At 37.8% G+C, this 17597-nt stretch overlaps 1 protein-coding gene across 3 annotated transcripts in view; it reads left to right on the forward strand.

The window, feature by feature from the left end:
* The window catches only part of SNX9 (sorting nexin 9), a 60366-nt gene extending 47139 nt beyond the window's left edge, over positions 1-13227 (forward strand). For 2 of the 3 annotated variants that reach the window (XM_017834930.1, XM_017834931.1), the window contains exons 13-18: positions 658-735; positions 6390-6466; positions 7412-7501; positions 8133-8247; positions 9680-9771; positions 11146-11266. In XM_017834930.1, coding sequence (XP_017690419.1) covers positions 658-735; positions 6390-6466; positions 7412-7501; positions 8133-8247; positions 9680-9771; positions 11146-11193 — 500 coding nt within the window. In that variant the 3' untranslated portion in view covers positions 11194-11266. Of the gene's footprint in view, positions 1-657; positions 736-6389; positions 6467-7411; positions 7502-8132; positions 8248-9679; positions 9772-11145 lie in introns of all 3 variants that reach the window. The other variant, XM_017834928.1, reaches the window with a different exon arrangement.
* The last annotated feature ends 4370 nt before the right edge of the window (positions 13228-17597 follow it).

The following is a 17597-nucleotide window of genomic DNA, read 5'->3' on the forward strand; positions in this document are numbered from 1 at the left end:
TTCGCTTTTCAGATTGCTTTTTAAGCTTCTGGAGTGGTGCTATTCAAAGTGTTAATAATGAATGCATTCATAAATCACAGCTGATTGAGTTAATTGTGATGAAGCAATTTATGCATGCGTGTTCAATAAACAGATTATAAAAACAATTTTATTATTCAGATACTTGCATTAATTTTTATCCCTAGATAATCTTCATTTCTGGTGCCTTTAAATATAAAATTCATGATTTGAGGAGAGTTTAGACATTATAGATCTGTATAATAATCTCTTCCCTTAAAATCTCCATATCATGTTCCTGCACTTCCTCTCTCCCCCCATGACGGGGAGGGAAAAAAAATCTCACCAATTGCTTAGGAGGACAGAGCTAGGAGTGCAGTGAATTTTTTTTGTTTTCTAATAGCATTCACACACTGTTCCCCTAACTGTTTGTACCTTTCAAGAGTACAGATTGCAATTGCTTTATCCAGTTTTGTAACATGTATAGCAGGGGAGGGGGTAAGAACATAATTGTAAATGTGTCACTAGAGGAAACATGAAACTTATTTTTGACATCTGCTTCTACCAAGTTTTGGAAATGCTGCAGATTTAATCTCACTTACCCTTATGGGCTTTTTTCTTCTGTTTCCCCTCTTTTCCTTATCCTTTTCCCACTTTCAGCACTACCCAAGGAATACCAGAAGATAGGAAAAGCATTGCAGACCCTGGCACTGGTCTTCAGCACTAGTGGATACCAAGGTACTTCTATAGCTTCATTTGTACTTTAAAAGAGGTATTTTAATTATATCATGCTACCTTTTTTTTTTTCTGAAGACCTTAATGCTTTCCTCTTTGAGCTTTAGATGTCAAACATGATTCCGGAAAACATATTGAAAACTTGTTTCCCTGTGTATATTATAGGGTTTTCATATTCTAGTTTGCAGTCACGTTTTCTCTCACTGTATAATCATGTGGTGTGTTAGTGGTGGTGGAGGAGTTTAGCTTGATCTTTTAATATATAATCTGGTCACTGACCTCACTGACAAAACCTGCTGTAGCATTTTTTGTGATTTCAAAAGGAAAGGGAAGAAAATGTGGCACTGAAAATAGTTGTCACAGAACTATTGTGTGACTTCATGATACAACAACTCCACATGAGGATGGAAAACGTATTACAGTATTTTGTAATCGATTATGTGGGCTGGAGGGTTGGCTACTGTAGCCTTTTCTTGTCCTTCACCCTTGCTTCTTTTCAAGAGCCCTAAAATAGAGCCTGTCATCTTAGGTATGAAAGTTGTGGGAGGGAAAAGGAGGGCATCAATTGCTCAAAGTTCTCCTAAAATGTAATCTTTAGATCAAACTTCAAATCCTGCTTTGATATGTTAAGCTTTGCTGATGTTTTCCAGATAACTGGAAAATATTTCCTCATATATGGAGGAAGCCTATTGAGTCAGTTTCCTCTGGAATTCTCCTTTCAAATGTGTTTGGCTTTTGTTTTTTTTTCTAGACTTCATAGCAAATTTGCTGTGTTCTAAAACCTTATATGTTATAGCATAGAGGCTTCCTGAAATGTTTCTGTCTTTGAACTATTAGTTGACCAGTACTTACTCTGATTACTCATTTATCTCTTGCTTTGTACTCTTAGAACATTTTGCCCCATAAACCATGTATTAAAGTACAACCTTCTGAAACTCAGATTCTCTGTGGCTGGAAGCATTGGAAATAGGCATAGTCCCTGTAGTTTGCTCTCATCTGTGTCCTGTTCTTCAACAGGATGACTGCTTAGTTAGAATTGGAGCACAGCATATTGCCTAAAAAATTACTTTTGGATGTGAGAATGAAGTAAAGGATTTGCATGGTTATGTACTCTTAGCATGGGTTAGAAAACTGTAAGTCCTAGCTGGATAGAATCTGCAGCAAGAATTCTTGAAAAAGGACTGAAAATTGCTTGAGCTATGACACACATTTTTTGCCAGGGTAAAGGGAAAACAATATGGCTTAAAGCAAGGATACAAAATTGCAGATCAGCAAGTGAAGGAAAGCTTCAATTTGATTTCCAGCATCTTGGAATGGTATGAAAAAATAGATCCCATGATGCTTGAGAACAAGGCAAGGATGTCTCTTTGCCGTTTGCCCAGTTGTGTCTGGTTGCACCCTAGTATCTTGTTGCAGAAAGTTCCCTTCCCACACATGCCTTTGCTCTGATTCCATATATTTTGCTCTTTTCAATAACTGGTATACCAGTGTATTTTTTCTGAATTAATAATATATAGGATTCTTTATTTTTTAATTGGAGTTCCCAGGAAGAGAGAGCAAGTACAATGGACATGTGGCTTTTAAATATCTTCATCACTGCTGCCTTCACTTTGTCCTGCCTGCTGTTCATGTACAATTTCACTTGATCATTCCATGTGGTACAGGTCTGTGGATTAAGCCGATTCTGTGCAAGAGATGTAAGCACCTGGATTTAAACCGATAGGATGCAGCTTTCCTGATCTCAGTATTTAAAAGAGGGCACATTCCTTCAAATGAAGAAGTAGTATCTAGGCTGAGTATGAGGTATGATTTTTCTGGACCATCAGTAAAGAGGAATGGCTCATTCAGCCATGCTTAAAGGCACTCAGTTCACTTTCTGTTGGGAACTGAATCTCTTCATCCTTGCCTTTTGGGTTTGGTTTGTTTGTTTGTTTTGAGGGTTTTGTTTGTTTGTGGGTTTGTTTGTTTGTTTTGAGGGGTTGGTTGGTTTGTTTAAATACTAGAGTTCCAGAAGTTCAAGCATACTGAAGATTGCAGCGACTGATTTGATGACACAAACACTTCCAGCTACCGGTAGCTGACTTCTGACATACTGAATACACTGTTAGTTGGTTCATTTGCATAGTTAGGATGGGACGTATCTACTGTCCTCACCACTTTCATCAGTGCTGCCTGTTTCCTCTGCAAATGTCTACTGCCTTTTCTGATTTCCAGCCTAAAATGTTTAAGACTGCACCAGGCAAGATGCACTTGTTAATCTGACTCACACGAGCTCTTTTTCTCGTGCTACAGAATGAGCCTTGCCAGCCACAGTACATATTAGCAATCTGTCCCCAGTATTTGCAGAGGCAAAGATACCTTTAAAACTATTAAGGACACATTGAGAGGTTCTGATTTAAATTGTCCTTGGGCCTATATACTGTCCAATTGGCTTTAAGAATGTGTGTGTGTTTGGCAAGTATGATCCTTGTCTAAAAATGCATATTGGACAGCACCAGAACATGCCTGGAAGTGTCTTTCAGCCTGGCAGTATGTTGCCTATCTTACTGTATCGTATGATGCTCTTAGGTCAACACAGCCGTAAATAGCATGGCTTCTCGTTTGCAGCACCAAATCTGGATGAGACTTTCTCCTATATTAAGAAAACGTGAATGATGGGTATGCCATTCAACCATAGTAAAATCTCTTAATCCCACATCACCCCTCAGGAATTCTGTTAGGGTGTTACATGCACATGCAAGTTTCACTATCCTGCCAGCTAGCAACAAAAATCTTGCCTTAAAATCTTCTTGTGTGCTAAACTCATCAGTCTGAGATGTGCTTATCAAGAAAAATTTTGCTGCAAGAATTTGCTACTAGTACATCAAACTTTACAATTTTTTCATTGAATTATATTAAAACATGCTTTGAAAGAAAAGAAAACAAAAACACTTCTTGAAAAAAAAAATTCTGCTGTCCCAGTCAAACCTTATAGATTATTAGTTCCCTCAATATGTCTGGTGTATTCCTTCAGAAATTATTATCCTTGGCTTTTACAAAGCAGTTGAACTGCTAAGAGATCCTTTATCAAACATCTCCAAAAGGCTCGTTATAGTTTTACATCTTCCTTCATCTCCTTGTGACAGTATGCAGGTCTGTAAACAAAAATATCAGTTTCTCCCTCTGGTTGGATTAAAATATCTGTAGAATATTACTGGCCATTTTAACTGTTCTTTTTATAACTACCTTCAGTCAATGCTTTTAAGCCCCCTCTGTTTCTTGCACACTGGCATATTTTTGTTATAAATGCCAGAAGTGCTTGGGGCTTTCTACTTTTCTCTTGATTAAAGAACCCCTGACACCCTGGTATATCCTCGCACTAGGACTCAGCTCAGCTTTCGTGGTTTGAGTTAAGAAGCTGCATCAGTTCAGAAGCTGAGAATGCTAGAGACTCTTCCCTATCCAATTAACAAAACTCTGACCAAAACCCATGCTGAAAAAGTAATTGTGAGCAATCTGCTGCTGGAATTCAAGTTCTGATGGATGGCCACGTGAGTTGCAAGTGGTATCTCTGACAGGTGGACTGGTGTAGGGAGTGACCTACATGAGTGAGCATGGCATGACACTGCTGATAATGTGTAACTTGACGGGTGCTTCAGGTGAGAGATGAACTCTGACTCTTTAAGAATGCCCCAGCACTACCCAAAAAAGAGACGGTAGAACAAAAGGATGCAGCTTGAGCAGCTGCAGAAATTTATCTACCACTGGTGTGCCTATCTATTGTTGGGATCCACTGTTTGGAACAACTTTTAGGTATACTATCCCTTAGCCCTACTTTTGGAGACATATGAATGCCTCTGCTAGTAGAAAAAACTCTTAATGCACCCTGTGCCTTCTACAAGCTGTTTTTATGCCCTGCTGCCCCAAATGAAAGAGGATCAGTGTTGGGAGGGTGTGTCCAGATTCTATGAAGGTTCCTTGAGTCAGCTCTGCACAGAAAGGGAGGATTTTCTCTTTCAACTTAAATATACATGCTCTTCCTCTTTCTTTTTGTCCAGATAGGAAAAGTCATTGTCTTTTACGGCATTATAAAATGAACAGCATCATCTAGACCAACCTGGCTTCTGACTCTAAATCCACCCCATGTTTTAACACAAAAGCAGGAGTTACTTCCAGGTTCCTTCTGAGCAGACATGGGAATTCTGAAATACTGAATTATTTAAGCCTGCTCAAAATAATGAAATTTATCACCTACAGGGTTTTTTTATTATTTTACAAAAAAGACAAAGTTATCTTCTGAATTATATACCTCTTAGATCTCACAATGGGAATTTATGGTAGTTTTAGTTTTATTTTATCCTAATAGGCTCAAATAGGAGAAAAATAATGATTTCTTTAGCAGTGTTTTGTTACTGGACTTATTAGTTTTTAGGATCGGTCACTTTTCCCTCAAAGGTTTTGAACTTTATGAAACCAGTCTAATGGAAAGTAAGAATCGATTGATAGACCTGAAGCAACATTCAGTCATTGTTTCCTTTAGGACATGCTAAAATGAAGGGATCCTATATAATAAATCTCTAACATAGATTAAACCATATGTTATAGTAAAAGAAGATACTAATGTTCAGATTAATCGTTAATGAAATCGATGGTAATTTTCAATAAAGTCACTGATTAATATCTATAGAATAAAACCAAAACGTTCATAAAAGATTAACTCCTGCTTAATATCAAGACATATTTTTTTCTTAAACCGAAGTTTGATATCTGCAAACTATACCTTCCCCTTTCTACTCTCTACCTCAATTTGCTTTCTGTACCGTTGACTGCATGCTTTGGACAAGCTAAAAAGGATGGAAAAAGTCTGTGGTCTTTTGGGAAAGTGAAGTGGCACGAAAAATACAAGAATGTAAGGCTTGTTTCCATCTTTGTCCCACGTAGTATTGTCCTGTTAGTAATACAGTGTTATGAGTGCTTGTGATGTTGTCTAGCTTAGGATTTGTGGTGATGTCTGTATTGTTAAGTGTAGATTGTTGGGCCCTTTGATCTCTTTTGTATGATGATGAAAGTTAGAAACTCACTCTGAAAGCCAGTGATTTTTACAGACCTTGAAAATTTTATCTGAGAGTTCCCTAAAGGGTCAGAAATCTTGTTGGCAAGGAAAAAAAGTTACTCGAGCCTCCTTCTGCTTATCTGCCCATTGACCTATGGTCCAGCACTCTTGGAGAGCTCAGGGATAGCATCACTATTTTGTAGGGCATTGTGCAGAATTGACTGCTTATAAGGTATGAAAATCATTTACTAAAAATCAGAACATCAGGTGTTCTTCAGTTTTGTTAGCTGATCTTCTCTTGTCACCCTCCTTATTCTTCCTTCCTTTCCATTCTGGTACACTTCTGTTGCCACATATGGGGGATTATCTATGTTCTTAAACTACAAAAATAGTTGTAGTTTTTAGTAAATAGTGCTAATACTGTGTTAGAACTTTCATTTTCTACAAGATCTTCTGTTTATTCCTCCTTTAATATTTTTCTAAATTCTTTATTATTGTTGGTTGTAAAAGGATGGCAAGGTATTTATTACTTAAAATAAACTATTTTGTAAATTTGCCTTGAATCAAGGCAAGTTTCTTGTTGTAATTGACTTACTGTAATTTGAACGTTTATGTTTACTTTTAGGAGAATCTGATCTCAATGGAGCAATAACAGAAGCAGGGAAAACCTATGAAGAAATTGCCAGTCTTGTAGCAGATCAGGTAGGAGTATTATGAATGCATTGGCATACTGTGTACAAACATGTCACCTTTTGGATGCTTCTGACTTTTTTTTCTCTTCTGTTAAAACATAACTGCTAGTGCTGTAGGCCAATTAAATGAAATTGCTATTAACACTTTCTAATGCACTTTCATCTTCCTTTCTTCACTGCTTCAGCGTAGAGGGGATGTGATGTGAGGGTATTTCAGTTGGATCAGAAAGCCACATTCTGGTTTCTAAAATACTAAAATTTTTACTTCCTCTTTAAATATATTTGTTTTCTGATGTCAGTGAGCTGCCTTTGTTACTGATACAAAACAGTGATTAACCAAGGATAGGGTTTCTGCCTTCCCTGTGCACTCTCCAGATGTCAACAGGATCCAGATCTTGGCTGTGTTTCATTGCTTTGACATGCAGTTGCTTGCTTCAGTAAAAATCTAGCTTAAATAAACCTTGATTGGTGTTCAAGTAATAAATTGGTCTTTAGTCTGTTAAGCTTAAAGTATCCAAAATGCAGATCCTGTTTATCTCAAGGTTGAGACAAGATTCTTAAAACAGCTTTCCTGGTTGACAACTAAGAAGATGCACCTTTGCCTGTACATATTTGTATATGTAATGAGATTATACATGTAATGAGGTTGTATTGGTAAGTCATCTTGCTTGAAAATTAAGGGCAAAACCCCTCACTTCGTAAGTTAGTGTTGAGTAAAACAAGGAACAGAGGTATCTGCTCACTGATGCTCAGTGCCTTTCTCTAAAAGGCTTATATTTTAATAAAAACCTTTTCATATAAGAAAAACTTTCAATAAACAATATTTTGGTTTGGTTTTTTTGTATCCTTTCATTCCTTTTTTTCCCCTTCACCCTTTTTTGCCATCATAGTTTCTCTTCTGTGATTGTTAATATGCCACAGACAGTTTTACTAATGCTTATACTTTGTTTATTAGCCAAAGAAAGATCTTCACTTTTTGATGGAAACGAATCATGAATATAAGGGATTTCTCGGTTGCTTCCCTGACATCATAGCAGCTCATAAGGTATGTGAAGAGCCTTTCCTTTCAAGGGTTGGGCAGTAGGGACAGCAGCAAAAGTGGTGGTCTGGTACACTGCATTTGTGCTGCAGCCTGGCCCCTGTTTCTAGAAACACTAAAAATTCTGTGAAACTGATGTGTTGATTTTTAAAATAAGAAGTACTTAGAGGGGAAGGAAACTAGAACTTCTTTCAAGATTTGAGAATATTATGACTTTCTGCTATAAGAGAGCAGTAGAAGCTTCATGACTTTCTTCATGTCCCAGTGTAGTGAATAGCAGTAGTGTAAATTTGTAATATTTGAGTCTTATGTGATGGTTGATACTAAAACTGTATTTTGAAACTTGGTCCTTTTGTCCTTTTTGTATATACCCTTGTGCATTACTGCCTGAACCAAACCCAATTTGCTGATGACTGTTCATGCCTGTGTTTGAATTCACTTTTTGCAAGGACTCTTGAAGGCAATGAAGTGAAATAACAAACTTTGGATGAAAATGTGAGAAGGCAGAATCAGTCATTGTGTGTGTATATATATGTATAGCATGCAAACTCAAAATGTGGCTAGTTGTGTTTTAGGTTACTACAGAGACCTCTAAGTTGACTACTGTTTTAATCTTTTCTGCATTTGGTTTCTACAGGGAGCAATAGAAAGAGTGAAGGAAAGTGATAAGTTAGTTGCAACCAGTAAAATAACGCCACAAGACAAACAGAACATGGTGAAACGCGTGAGCACCATGGCTTATGCACTACAAGGTAAACCAAATTTTGAGCTAAATGGCAAAGTTATAGACCTCTGAAAGACATCTGTTAAGTAACATACTTTGAAAGAAAATCTTTGTACTGGAATAAGAGCTAGGCATGGGTTGTTTGTAGAGCGGTTTTTTTGTAACCTGCTTAGATTTTCTTGAATTGCAGCTATTTTGCACCCCTTCCCCTCCTTTTTTTTTTTAAATCTCACATTGCTATAGCAAAAGATACATGTTTTGAAAATGCAATTAAAAATCCCAAAACAACTGCCCCAGGCTGATTCTTTGATTTTGAAGTGATAATGTCTCAAATTTAAAAGCATTGACCCTGGTACAAGAAGCAGTTCATCATGTGCAGAGGTGTTTTTCTGACTCACGGTTTAGTCAGATGATTCAGTTGAGATTCATGTTCTTGTGAATAAGATTTTATTTCCTGGATGTTCACTGAATGAATTTTTTCCTCTTTAGGTTAGAGGTGTTGTAAATATGAGATGCAGGACACTGCACTTGAAAAACCAGGAAAGTGAGGAGTCAGGGCTCAGTCCTGCAGGATATCAAGCCCTTAAGTGCATCCTTTTATTGACTTCAGTGAGATTACTCATTGCTGAGGGAGTTGCATCTTTTTTAGCTGTCTTAAAGCCAAGAGTACTCAATATTTTATGTGACAAAGTCAGCGTAGCACACAAAATTGATTTTAAAAACAATGAAGAAAACTCCCCACCCCCTTCTTCCTGGTCACAGCAACAGAAGAGGATTGTGCTGTATACCTGGCAATTGTGGAAGAGGCTTCTAGGATGACTTTTGCAATCTAGAATATTTCTTCTCCCTCTATTGATATCTCAAAATATATTTTAACTTTTTCTTTCAGCCCTAAGCTGTGATCTGACAAGAGATGTAGAAAGTGATGTAAGGTGTTATGGATTCAGTAATTCTGGTTCTCAGGTATCTGTTGAAATAGCCTCATTCAAGAATGGGTCAGACAGTACTGGCTGTATCTTTTTTTATTATTATTATTTTGAGCTAAATATTTACAGCTGTGGCTTATGACTTGATATCCATACCCTTGGAAATCTGAATGTCCTAGCCAAAATCTGTTGGAAACACTTCAGGAAAGAGCAGTTACCTCAGTAGGAGAAAATTTTGCTTGTGTTTTTTATTGAATCTTTGTGCACCTGAGTACTGTAATACAAGAACCTGTCTTTGTCCAGGAAGTGTCCAGATTTTATCAGTGCGTAACCGACACCCTACCAATTTTACAAACAGTTCCATTATAACTTGATTGCTGCAGGCAAAACAGGTTGTGGAAGCATGAGAACGGTAACTGTGCTGGCAGGGCTGGACACTCAGTCTGTTGCACAGTTACCAACCTGAACTGAGTGCAACTGTTCCTAATTACAAATGCTTCTCTAAAATAATTTGTCTCCTGGGTCTCATTGCAGCTGAGATGAATCACTTCCACAGTAACCGGATTTATGACTACAACAGCGTCATTCGTCTCTATCTGGAGCAGCAGGCACAGTTTTATGAAACGGTAAGGTGCAGTATTTCAGTGCTGTTTTCTTGGAATGTGCTGTGCTACTTTTATAAGAAATACTCACAGTACTTAATCCATCTTTTTGTATGAGCCTCTCCCATAGAGCAGATATTTGAAGAATTGTACAAAAAATTGTAAAACGTATTGTTAAAAAAGCCACATTCCAAAGAATGAGTTAAAATAATATTTTCCTACAGATACTGTCCTAGGTACATGACTATCATACCTATTAGAACTAAAAAACAGTCTTCAGAAACATTATTGTTGACAGCTTAAGGGGTTTTTTTCAATGCCATTACTAGGGTAAAGAATTTTAGTTCTCTGATGTGCAGTAAACAAGGCCTACTGCACTGAATATAACAGTAAAACATTTGAACAGAACTTTCCTCCCATAGGATGGGAGCAAGAAGGGAAGCTTTCGTGATTTAAAGCCTAATGTACACAAGTGTGGGGCACAAGGGACAGGAGGGGTTTAGGTGACATTCAACATGTTAACATGGAGCACTTGGCCTACAACTCTTCTCATTCCTTGTGCTTTTATAATTAAACCAGAAAATAAATTTTCTAATGTGGTATACTGGTAAAACATGCAAGTCTGAGTGTGCTGGAAACTGACTTCTATCACTTAAAGGAGTCTCATAAATAACTGGTTGCCCTTCACAGCAGTAAAATTTGTCAGTGGGACTTCTGAGATATCTTTAGTGGACAACAACTTTAGGTCCCCATGAGGTTACTTTGCTTACTTTCTCTGACACATCTGATGGAGGTTAGGAATAGGTTTCCCCTTACCTTCTTTCAGACTCTTGTCCAGTCTGTTCTGACCCTCCTGGTTGCAGCCTCACCAGTTTCCTTGTACCACTCCTCTCTCCCCCAGTACCTGTTCATATGTGGGATACTGGCTACCATGAGAGCTGTGGGAAGTGCACAGAAGCTCTGTTCTGATATTTCAGCCTTGTTTCAGTAGGGAAGTGAGTTTCCTGAAAAATCTGGCTTTGTTCCTGTAGCTGTCCTGTGTAGTGCAGTGCTAGTTAAGCAAATAGGCAGGATGACAGCCCTGCCTACAATGCTTTCTCCAACACAACCTTAGTAGTGAAAGTACAAAATGAGCAAGGCAGAAAGTGTATATATGAGAAGGAAAGTCTTTATAATGGAATGCTTTGAGAGTCCTACATACACATCATCATCATGGCTAGGCTTCGCAGATGAAGATTTGGGAAAGGCTCTATCCACATTTGTTACATACACAAAACCTGCAGTAAAACCTGCAGTTTTTCATCAAATGAGGAAACAATTAATTTCTTACTCTGCAATCATATTTCTGCACAGTGTAAAGTAACTACATATTAAATATGTTGTGTTTCTTTGTTTCAGATTGCACAGAAGCTGAGGCAGGCACTCAGCCGCTTTCCTGTGATGTAGAGGATAAGGAGTAGTCAACAATAAAGAACAACTCCAAAGTGCTTTTCTGATGTGGGGGCAATGCTAATAAAAAGCCTTTGCTAAAAAGAAAATTAAAAAAAAACTCCAAACCTGGAAAAAAACCAGAAACAAACCCCAAACAAACAACCCAAGAAGAAGAAGAAGAATCAGTTGTAGAAAAAAAGTGTTATTTAAATTTTACTTTATCAGTCTAAATCATAAGATAAGGTATTCTTATCTTGAATGCTCTCCCATTTGTATCATCATTTAAATAAAAACAGCTAGATAATGCTGTCAGTTATAGGGATCTAAATTATCAAACTGATGTGTTGCCATGGACTTACTGAAGACTTGTGTCTATTAGATGTTCTTCCAAAATCTTGTAATCAACATCAGAGTTAGGCATTTGTATCCTTTTTTTTTTAAGTGGGAAAGCAGACAAACTTGAGAAAATGAACTAATAGTATTATATTCAATTGACCTCTCTAGCAATTCAGTAACCAGGAGGAATTATATTCGTGTATGTTTCTGGCACATGTTCATGATAATCTGAATGAATGTTTTGTTCTTAAGTTTTGCTTCCCATATGCAGCCATGGCACATCGTTCCAATTATGACTTCTGGTAAATATAATTCATTCTTCCCTTTCTTCTTTTTCCTTCTAACTAAATCTTGTACTTGTGGCACACCAACTCAGAGCTTATGTCAGGCTCACTCTTTCTCGCTATGCACTCTGTAAGAAGACAAAGTACAAACAAGGAACGAGCCATTCAGGAAGATGTGAAAAACAGTTTCCCATACCAGCACTTTGACACCCCCAATGTTATGTAATAAGGCACTGGTGTTCCTTAGTGCTGTACAGGGCCAGCTTCCCCTCTGAGAGTTTGAAGTGTTTCAGCAGAGGAGACACTGCCACATCTAACCTCAAATAGTAGAAGTCCCCAGATTCCAACTAAGCTCAGGTCTTCGTGTAGTGGTATGGGTATGCTATTGGGTCGGGTTAACTTTTCGTTGCCCTCTAATGCAAACTAAAAGGTGGCAAAAGTACTGAATAACCACATTAGTTATCACACAAACTCTGTGCTTTGATTATCATCCTTTATCAGTGTCCTCTTTCATACTACTGAAATACCATTTGAGGCCTTGGCTTTTCACAGAATCAAACCAAAAAAGCCACCACCACCTGTGTTCACAATGGGCACCAACTACAGTAATTCTTGCCATAGGCAAGCAGGAAAGCCAAAATGCAGTTTTGCTAAAATGTGCCTAGAAAATAAACATTTTAGGAAATAAAAATCCTAAAACAGGCATTTTACCTATAAGCCATTCTAAGTGATGGGTACAGTCTGCTGGTTCAATAGTTGCCTTACTCTGTTTTGTGTTGGTGTTACTTTTGTGTGCTAGAAGTAAAATCTGGGTCTGCCTGAATAACCTGAAACCAAACCAAACGAGACTAAGCCTAAGTCTTTTCAGTGTCACGAGTTTTGTTCACATTTTATAAACCTTGTCTTTTTCTCCTCCCAATTTTAGTTGTTTGCTTCCAAAATTCCATAGCGCGGTGTTGTTTGATACAGCCATTTAAATATGTACAAATTGTAAAGAATGTGTATAAATGTTTTACACCAAATGTAAGATCTGCTTGCATGTAGAAGCAGCTTATATAATAAATTGTTACAATGTGTACAGTAAATTCTGAAATCACTTTTTCAAGACAGCAATTTTTTAGTATTTGTATATTCACTTTTTGATAATGAAATCTTTGTAACAGACTCTTAATTTGGGAGGGGGAAGGGGAGTTCTTCTTACCAATCTTTAAATAGCTCCATATGCACTAAAGTTGAAGGTTCTTTATCTTGAATAGACTGTTTTGGAATCTAAGTGTAAGCTGTGCATTCCCAGTGCAGGGAAGCTATGACAGCAGCAACTCTGTCAGATAGATGCAACATTTTGGCAAAAAATAAAAAAGAAAAACTGTTTAAAGACTTCTAGTAAAATGAAGTTAAACTGATAATAAATATTTATGTATATCCACCAGACTATTTTATCTTTTTGTTTGGAATCATCATGTTGTTTTTTAACAGGGTGAATGCAGTTTGAGGCAATTTTCACCAGCATACACATACTGGCCAGCTGAGGAATGAGAAAGCATCCATGTGTCTTCCATAAAGCAGGCATCACAACTGGATGGTGTAATAGTGCTAGTGACTGCAAACCAGCAAAGGCTATGCATATGTTTTAAGCTTTCATTATTCAGGTCAGTCCAGCTTGTGGTTGATGGAATCCTCCTGACTGCAAATAAGTAGTAGAGCACAGTGCTACTGTGTATTCCTGGCTTTGTGTATTCCTGGCTTTGTGTTGGCATGGTGTTGACCCAGAATAGAAATTTGATTGTCTTTGATATTTGTTTTTTAAATCAGACATGAATAGTAGCATAGTTAAGTTTAGTGAGTTGGGGGCAACAGAAAATCTGCACACTGAAGATGCAGTCATTAAACAAGAATAACAAGGTAGCATAAGATTTGAGTGATGCCCTCCTGTATTTTGTTTGTCATAGCTGAATAATTAATGTCTGGAGCATCAAAAAGCATAAATACTGTTTCCTGGCTTATGTTTTCCTTCCAGGGTGAGGCAAACACTAGCATTAGCTCAGTGACTCCATAAAAGACATCAAATGCCCTAGCTCTTGGGTTTAACTTTACATTTTAATTGCTTATTCCATTACTGCTACTACATTCAATTTTAAACCAACAAAAATGTAGCTCTACAGAGGGAAATGCTACCTGTATTTCTTGTTTGCAGTTAATCTGACATGGGATTAGACTGCAGCAGCAGATTTTGCTGCAGTGGTATGGTTTTGGAGGAGTACTGTCTACTGCAGTAAGAAAGAGTATTCTTTAATGAGGCCTAACTTTGCATGAGTACTGAAATTTTTACATTACTGAGCAATTTCTGTCTTCTGTGACAAGGTAGTTGAGAAAATATGATCATAACATACACTTCATTCTATAAATCCTAATTAATATACATCAATTTTATTGCTACCAAAACTAGTCTAGTTCAGTCTGTTAAAAGAGTAATTCAGACTTACAGCCCTGTAAAGAGAGAGATGCAGCTTTTGTGCTATGGCTTAGTTTGACATACACCAAACACTCTGACAGTTAGGTTGGCCAAAATTACTCCCTCCACAGCCTCATGGTGTGTAGTCGTCCCACAGCGAGGAAAGCATTCTCTAGACAAGTGTCCTGCTACTGCTGCTTCTGCATTTCTTAGTGCTTCACACTAAGGCCTGTGAGCATGCACCACGGAGAGGCCACTTAGTGGTGTATGGGGGGTCTTTAGTCAGTTGTTTTTTCCACTCTACATATTTTCCATATTTTTCTATAACTCTTCTGATAAAATTAATGCTAATAACTGGTATAACAAACAAGTACAGAACAGAAGAGGTAATCACTTGAGCAGAAAAAAAGCTGGGTTTTTTTCTATCTAAAGAACCCCTAACAAGAACAACTTTACAGAATTAGAAATATATGGACTGGCTGGTGACCAATCCACCCATCCTGTAGCGTGGTAGTATCAGTTACACCCATGCTATTTTAAAGAATATCTGAGTCACAAATACACAGACTTGGATTAGCTGGGTTTGGTTTTGGTTTTTTTTTTTCTCCTGTGGCTCTCTGCACATGAGTTGTGACTCTGGGATCTTTGCAATAACTTTGGGATACTGGATTTAAACTGACTTAATATCATTGTTTTATAAAGTTAAAAAATGTGTTTGCCTGTTTTTAATTGTCTGAGCCTTTTAGTCTTTCCTAATTGGTCAGATTTTCTTAAACTATCCTAATTTTTTTGCCTTCCTTCAGATTCCAGCTAGTATGCCTATTGCCTTCCTGCTGAACTTTAGGTTCTTGTCATATACAGAGTTAAAAACTGTTTGCTTCATGATAGAATTGATTAGCTTCTTTGAACTGGTCCTGTCAATCTGAAACCAGCTTTTTCATGTTTACTGAACACTGTTGTTCCCTTATTCTTACTTGTGGCTGTATTCTCCTGTTAAAGTAGGTTTTTGTACGTCACATTTTTCTGTCAGGGCTGAAGCAAGGCGGCATATCGTACTATTTTCTGTTAACAGCAGACCTTTGCTACCCTTAGTTTTCCTTTTATACCTAGCATCTTTAAAGACTATTCATTTTTTAAAAATATTTGCTATTAAACTAATTTTGTCTTCGCACACAATTGTCAATGCAAGGTCACTTTTAATTCACATTGCCTTCCATTCCAATTAAATCTCTGTGGATCAAAATCTAAAATTGTTACTCTTCACTGTTTTTTTTTTTAAATCTTGTGAGATGTCATTCCCAAAAAACCCAAATACTGTGATGAAGTGTTATTCCAAGGAACAGTTTTCTTTAAAAATACTTATTTTTAAAGATGTTTAAAGTTGCTAGCTCCAAGAGGTTTGTTAGAGGTTATCTCAGCACAATAATGACAAACAATAGAAAGTATAAAAATAATAGAAAATACAGAAAGATTGAGGAAACTCTTTAAAAATAGTATTAAGTGGTTTGGTTTCTTTTGAATTGTATCCTAGTTATTTGACCTTAGTTGTTAGCCTATCCCCAAAGACACCAAGAGCAAGGAGTAGGGGACAAATGATCCATGTGTACGCATGTGCATGCAGGAATGTGTAGTGTTTGTGCTAGTTAAGATTGCTGAGCCAATCCCTGGGGGCTGGCAAGTCTGCAAAGAAAGGCATCAGAGAAAACTGATCTGCCAAGTGGGTCGGTAACCAGGCAGGTCCTTTGACCATCTAACAGAGTTGAGAAGGGAGGAGGGAGGGATATACAGAAGAGAGCATTTGTCATGGGCCAGCTTAGAAGAGGCTTTGCTTGGAAAGTGCAAGAGCATTCCCTGAAGACTTTGGAAAGGCAGAGAAAGTCTGTGAGACTGGAGAGGGGGATTAATAAAAAAAAGTTAAAGGTCTCCTTTAGGGTTTTGAATTCTCTTCAGGGTTTCCTGAAAAAAATTGCCCAAAGATTAGAAGCAATGAGAGAAGCAGCACAGTTAATTTTGTTTAGCTGTTGGGTCTCTGCCAGAAATAACTACACTTCAGCCGTTACATATCTCTTGGGAAAATGTCTCCATGCTGGACTTCCTAGAAAGGGTGAGTTTAGGGTCAGTGAAAGGTTGGTCCTGATGCTCCAGTATTGTGGAATTGGTCAGCTGTACACTCCCCTGAAGGGGCCACTGACATAAAGGCTATGTCTGTAAACATGACCACATTAGGGAGGAATAGCACTGCACATTATCTAAAACAAAGCAAGTCAAATGCCCTGGGACTGAAACATAGCTAAATGGGTGTCTGGCCGAGGGAGCACACTGCTGTCTGCTGTTTCAGCATTTTGCTGTTTCTTCAGACTTCTTCCTGCCCACAAACATTATCTGCCCTGAACTAGGAAAGATTGGAGCAATATGCAAGCCAGTACCAGGCGAGCTCTCCAGTTATTAGTTTCAGTAAATTGACCTGCTTGGAATGTGATTTTTTCCTATAGGCTTCCTTGCAGGAAATATTAGTGTGGGGATGAACAGACAGGTATTTTTAACTTTTACTGTCAGATGCCTGTACCAGGATGTGAGATTTTTCTCTTGTCTCACTGATAAAGAAACTGAGGGACAAATGAATTGTTACGTGCCAAGAAGGTAGGAGGGCTGAGAATGGAATGCAACTGCTGATTCGGAGGAAAGAATTTGATGCTGAATTTCACCTAAATCCAAGACTATGATCCCTAACTCTTACCCAGCTTCATTCTCCTACCTCAGGCCTTCCCTGTCAGCCCTTTCAGCTGATGCCCAACTCCAAAGCTCCTGACAATTGGCAGTGGTCAAGTTTCTGATACATCCAAGAAGTACCTGTTAAATTGCTCATCAGAGCATCCATTCACATCCACGTTCATCTATATAATACCTCAATGACTAATGAATTTGGTTACCCACAGGAGATGCAAAACCAGTGGGCGAGCAGACTGGAGTTTATAGAATGGGGATTGTGAAGAGCATACTCCCTTTCTGCATCAAAGGAGAGGATAAAGGGGTTGAAAACAGGGCAGTAATAAATTGAGAGACAAGCTTTTTATTTTTGACCATTTATAACAGAATATCTGAAGAAAATCTGTCTGTTCAAATAAAAACTGACAGTTATAGATGAATCTGTATACTAAATATAATGGCACTTCCAATGGAGAAGCCAAATATTTATCAGACTTCATTCAGATCTCTAACTACATCAAGATAACTGAGTTAGGTTTGTTAAGATACTGGCTGTTGTACTCTATAGCCCTTGGTATACAGGAGTGGTAGCAGTTTCTGGGACTATGAATTACTTAGAACAATAATCATGTTAAAATAAC

The sequence above is a fragment of the Lepidothrix coronata genome, unplaced genomic scaffold, assembly GCF_001604755.1.
Source record: "Lepidothrix coronata isolate B3197 unplaced genomic scaffold, Lepidothrix_coronata-1.0 Scaffold245, whole genome shotgun sequence".
NCBI lineage: Eukaryota > Metazoa > Chordata > Aves > Passeriformes > Pipridae > Lepidothrix > Lepidothrix coronata.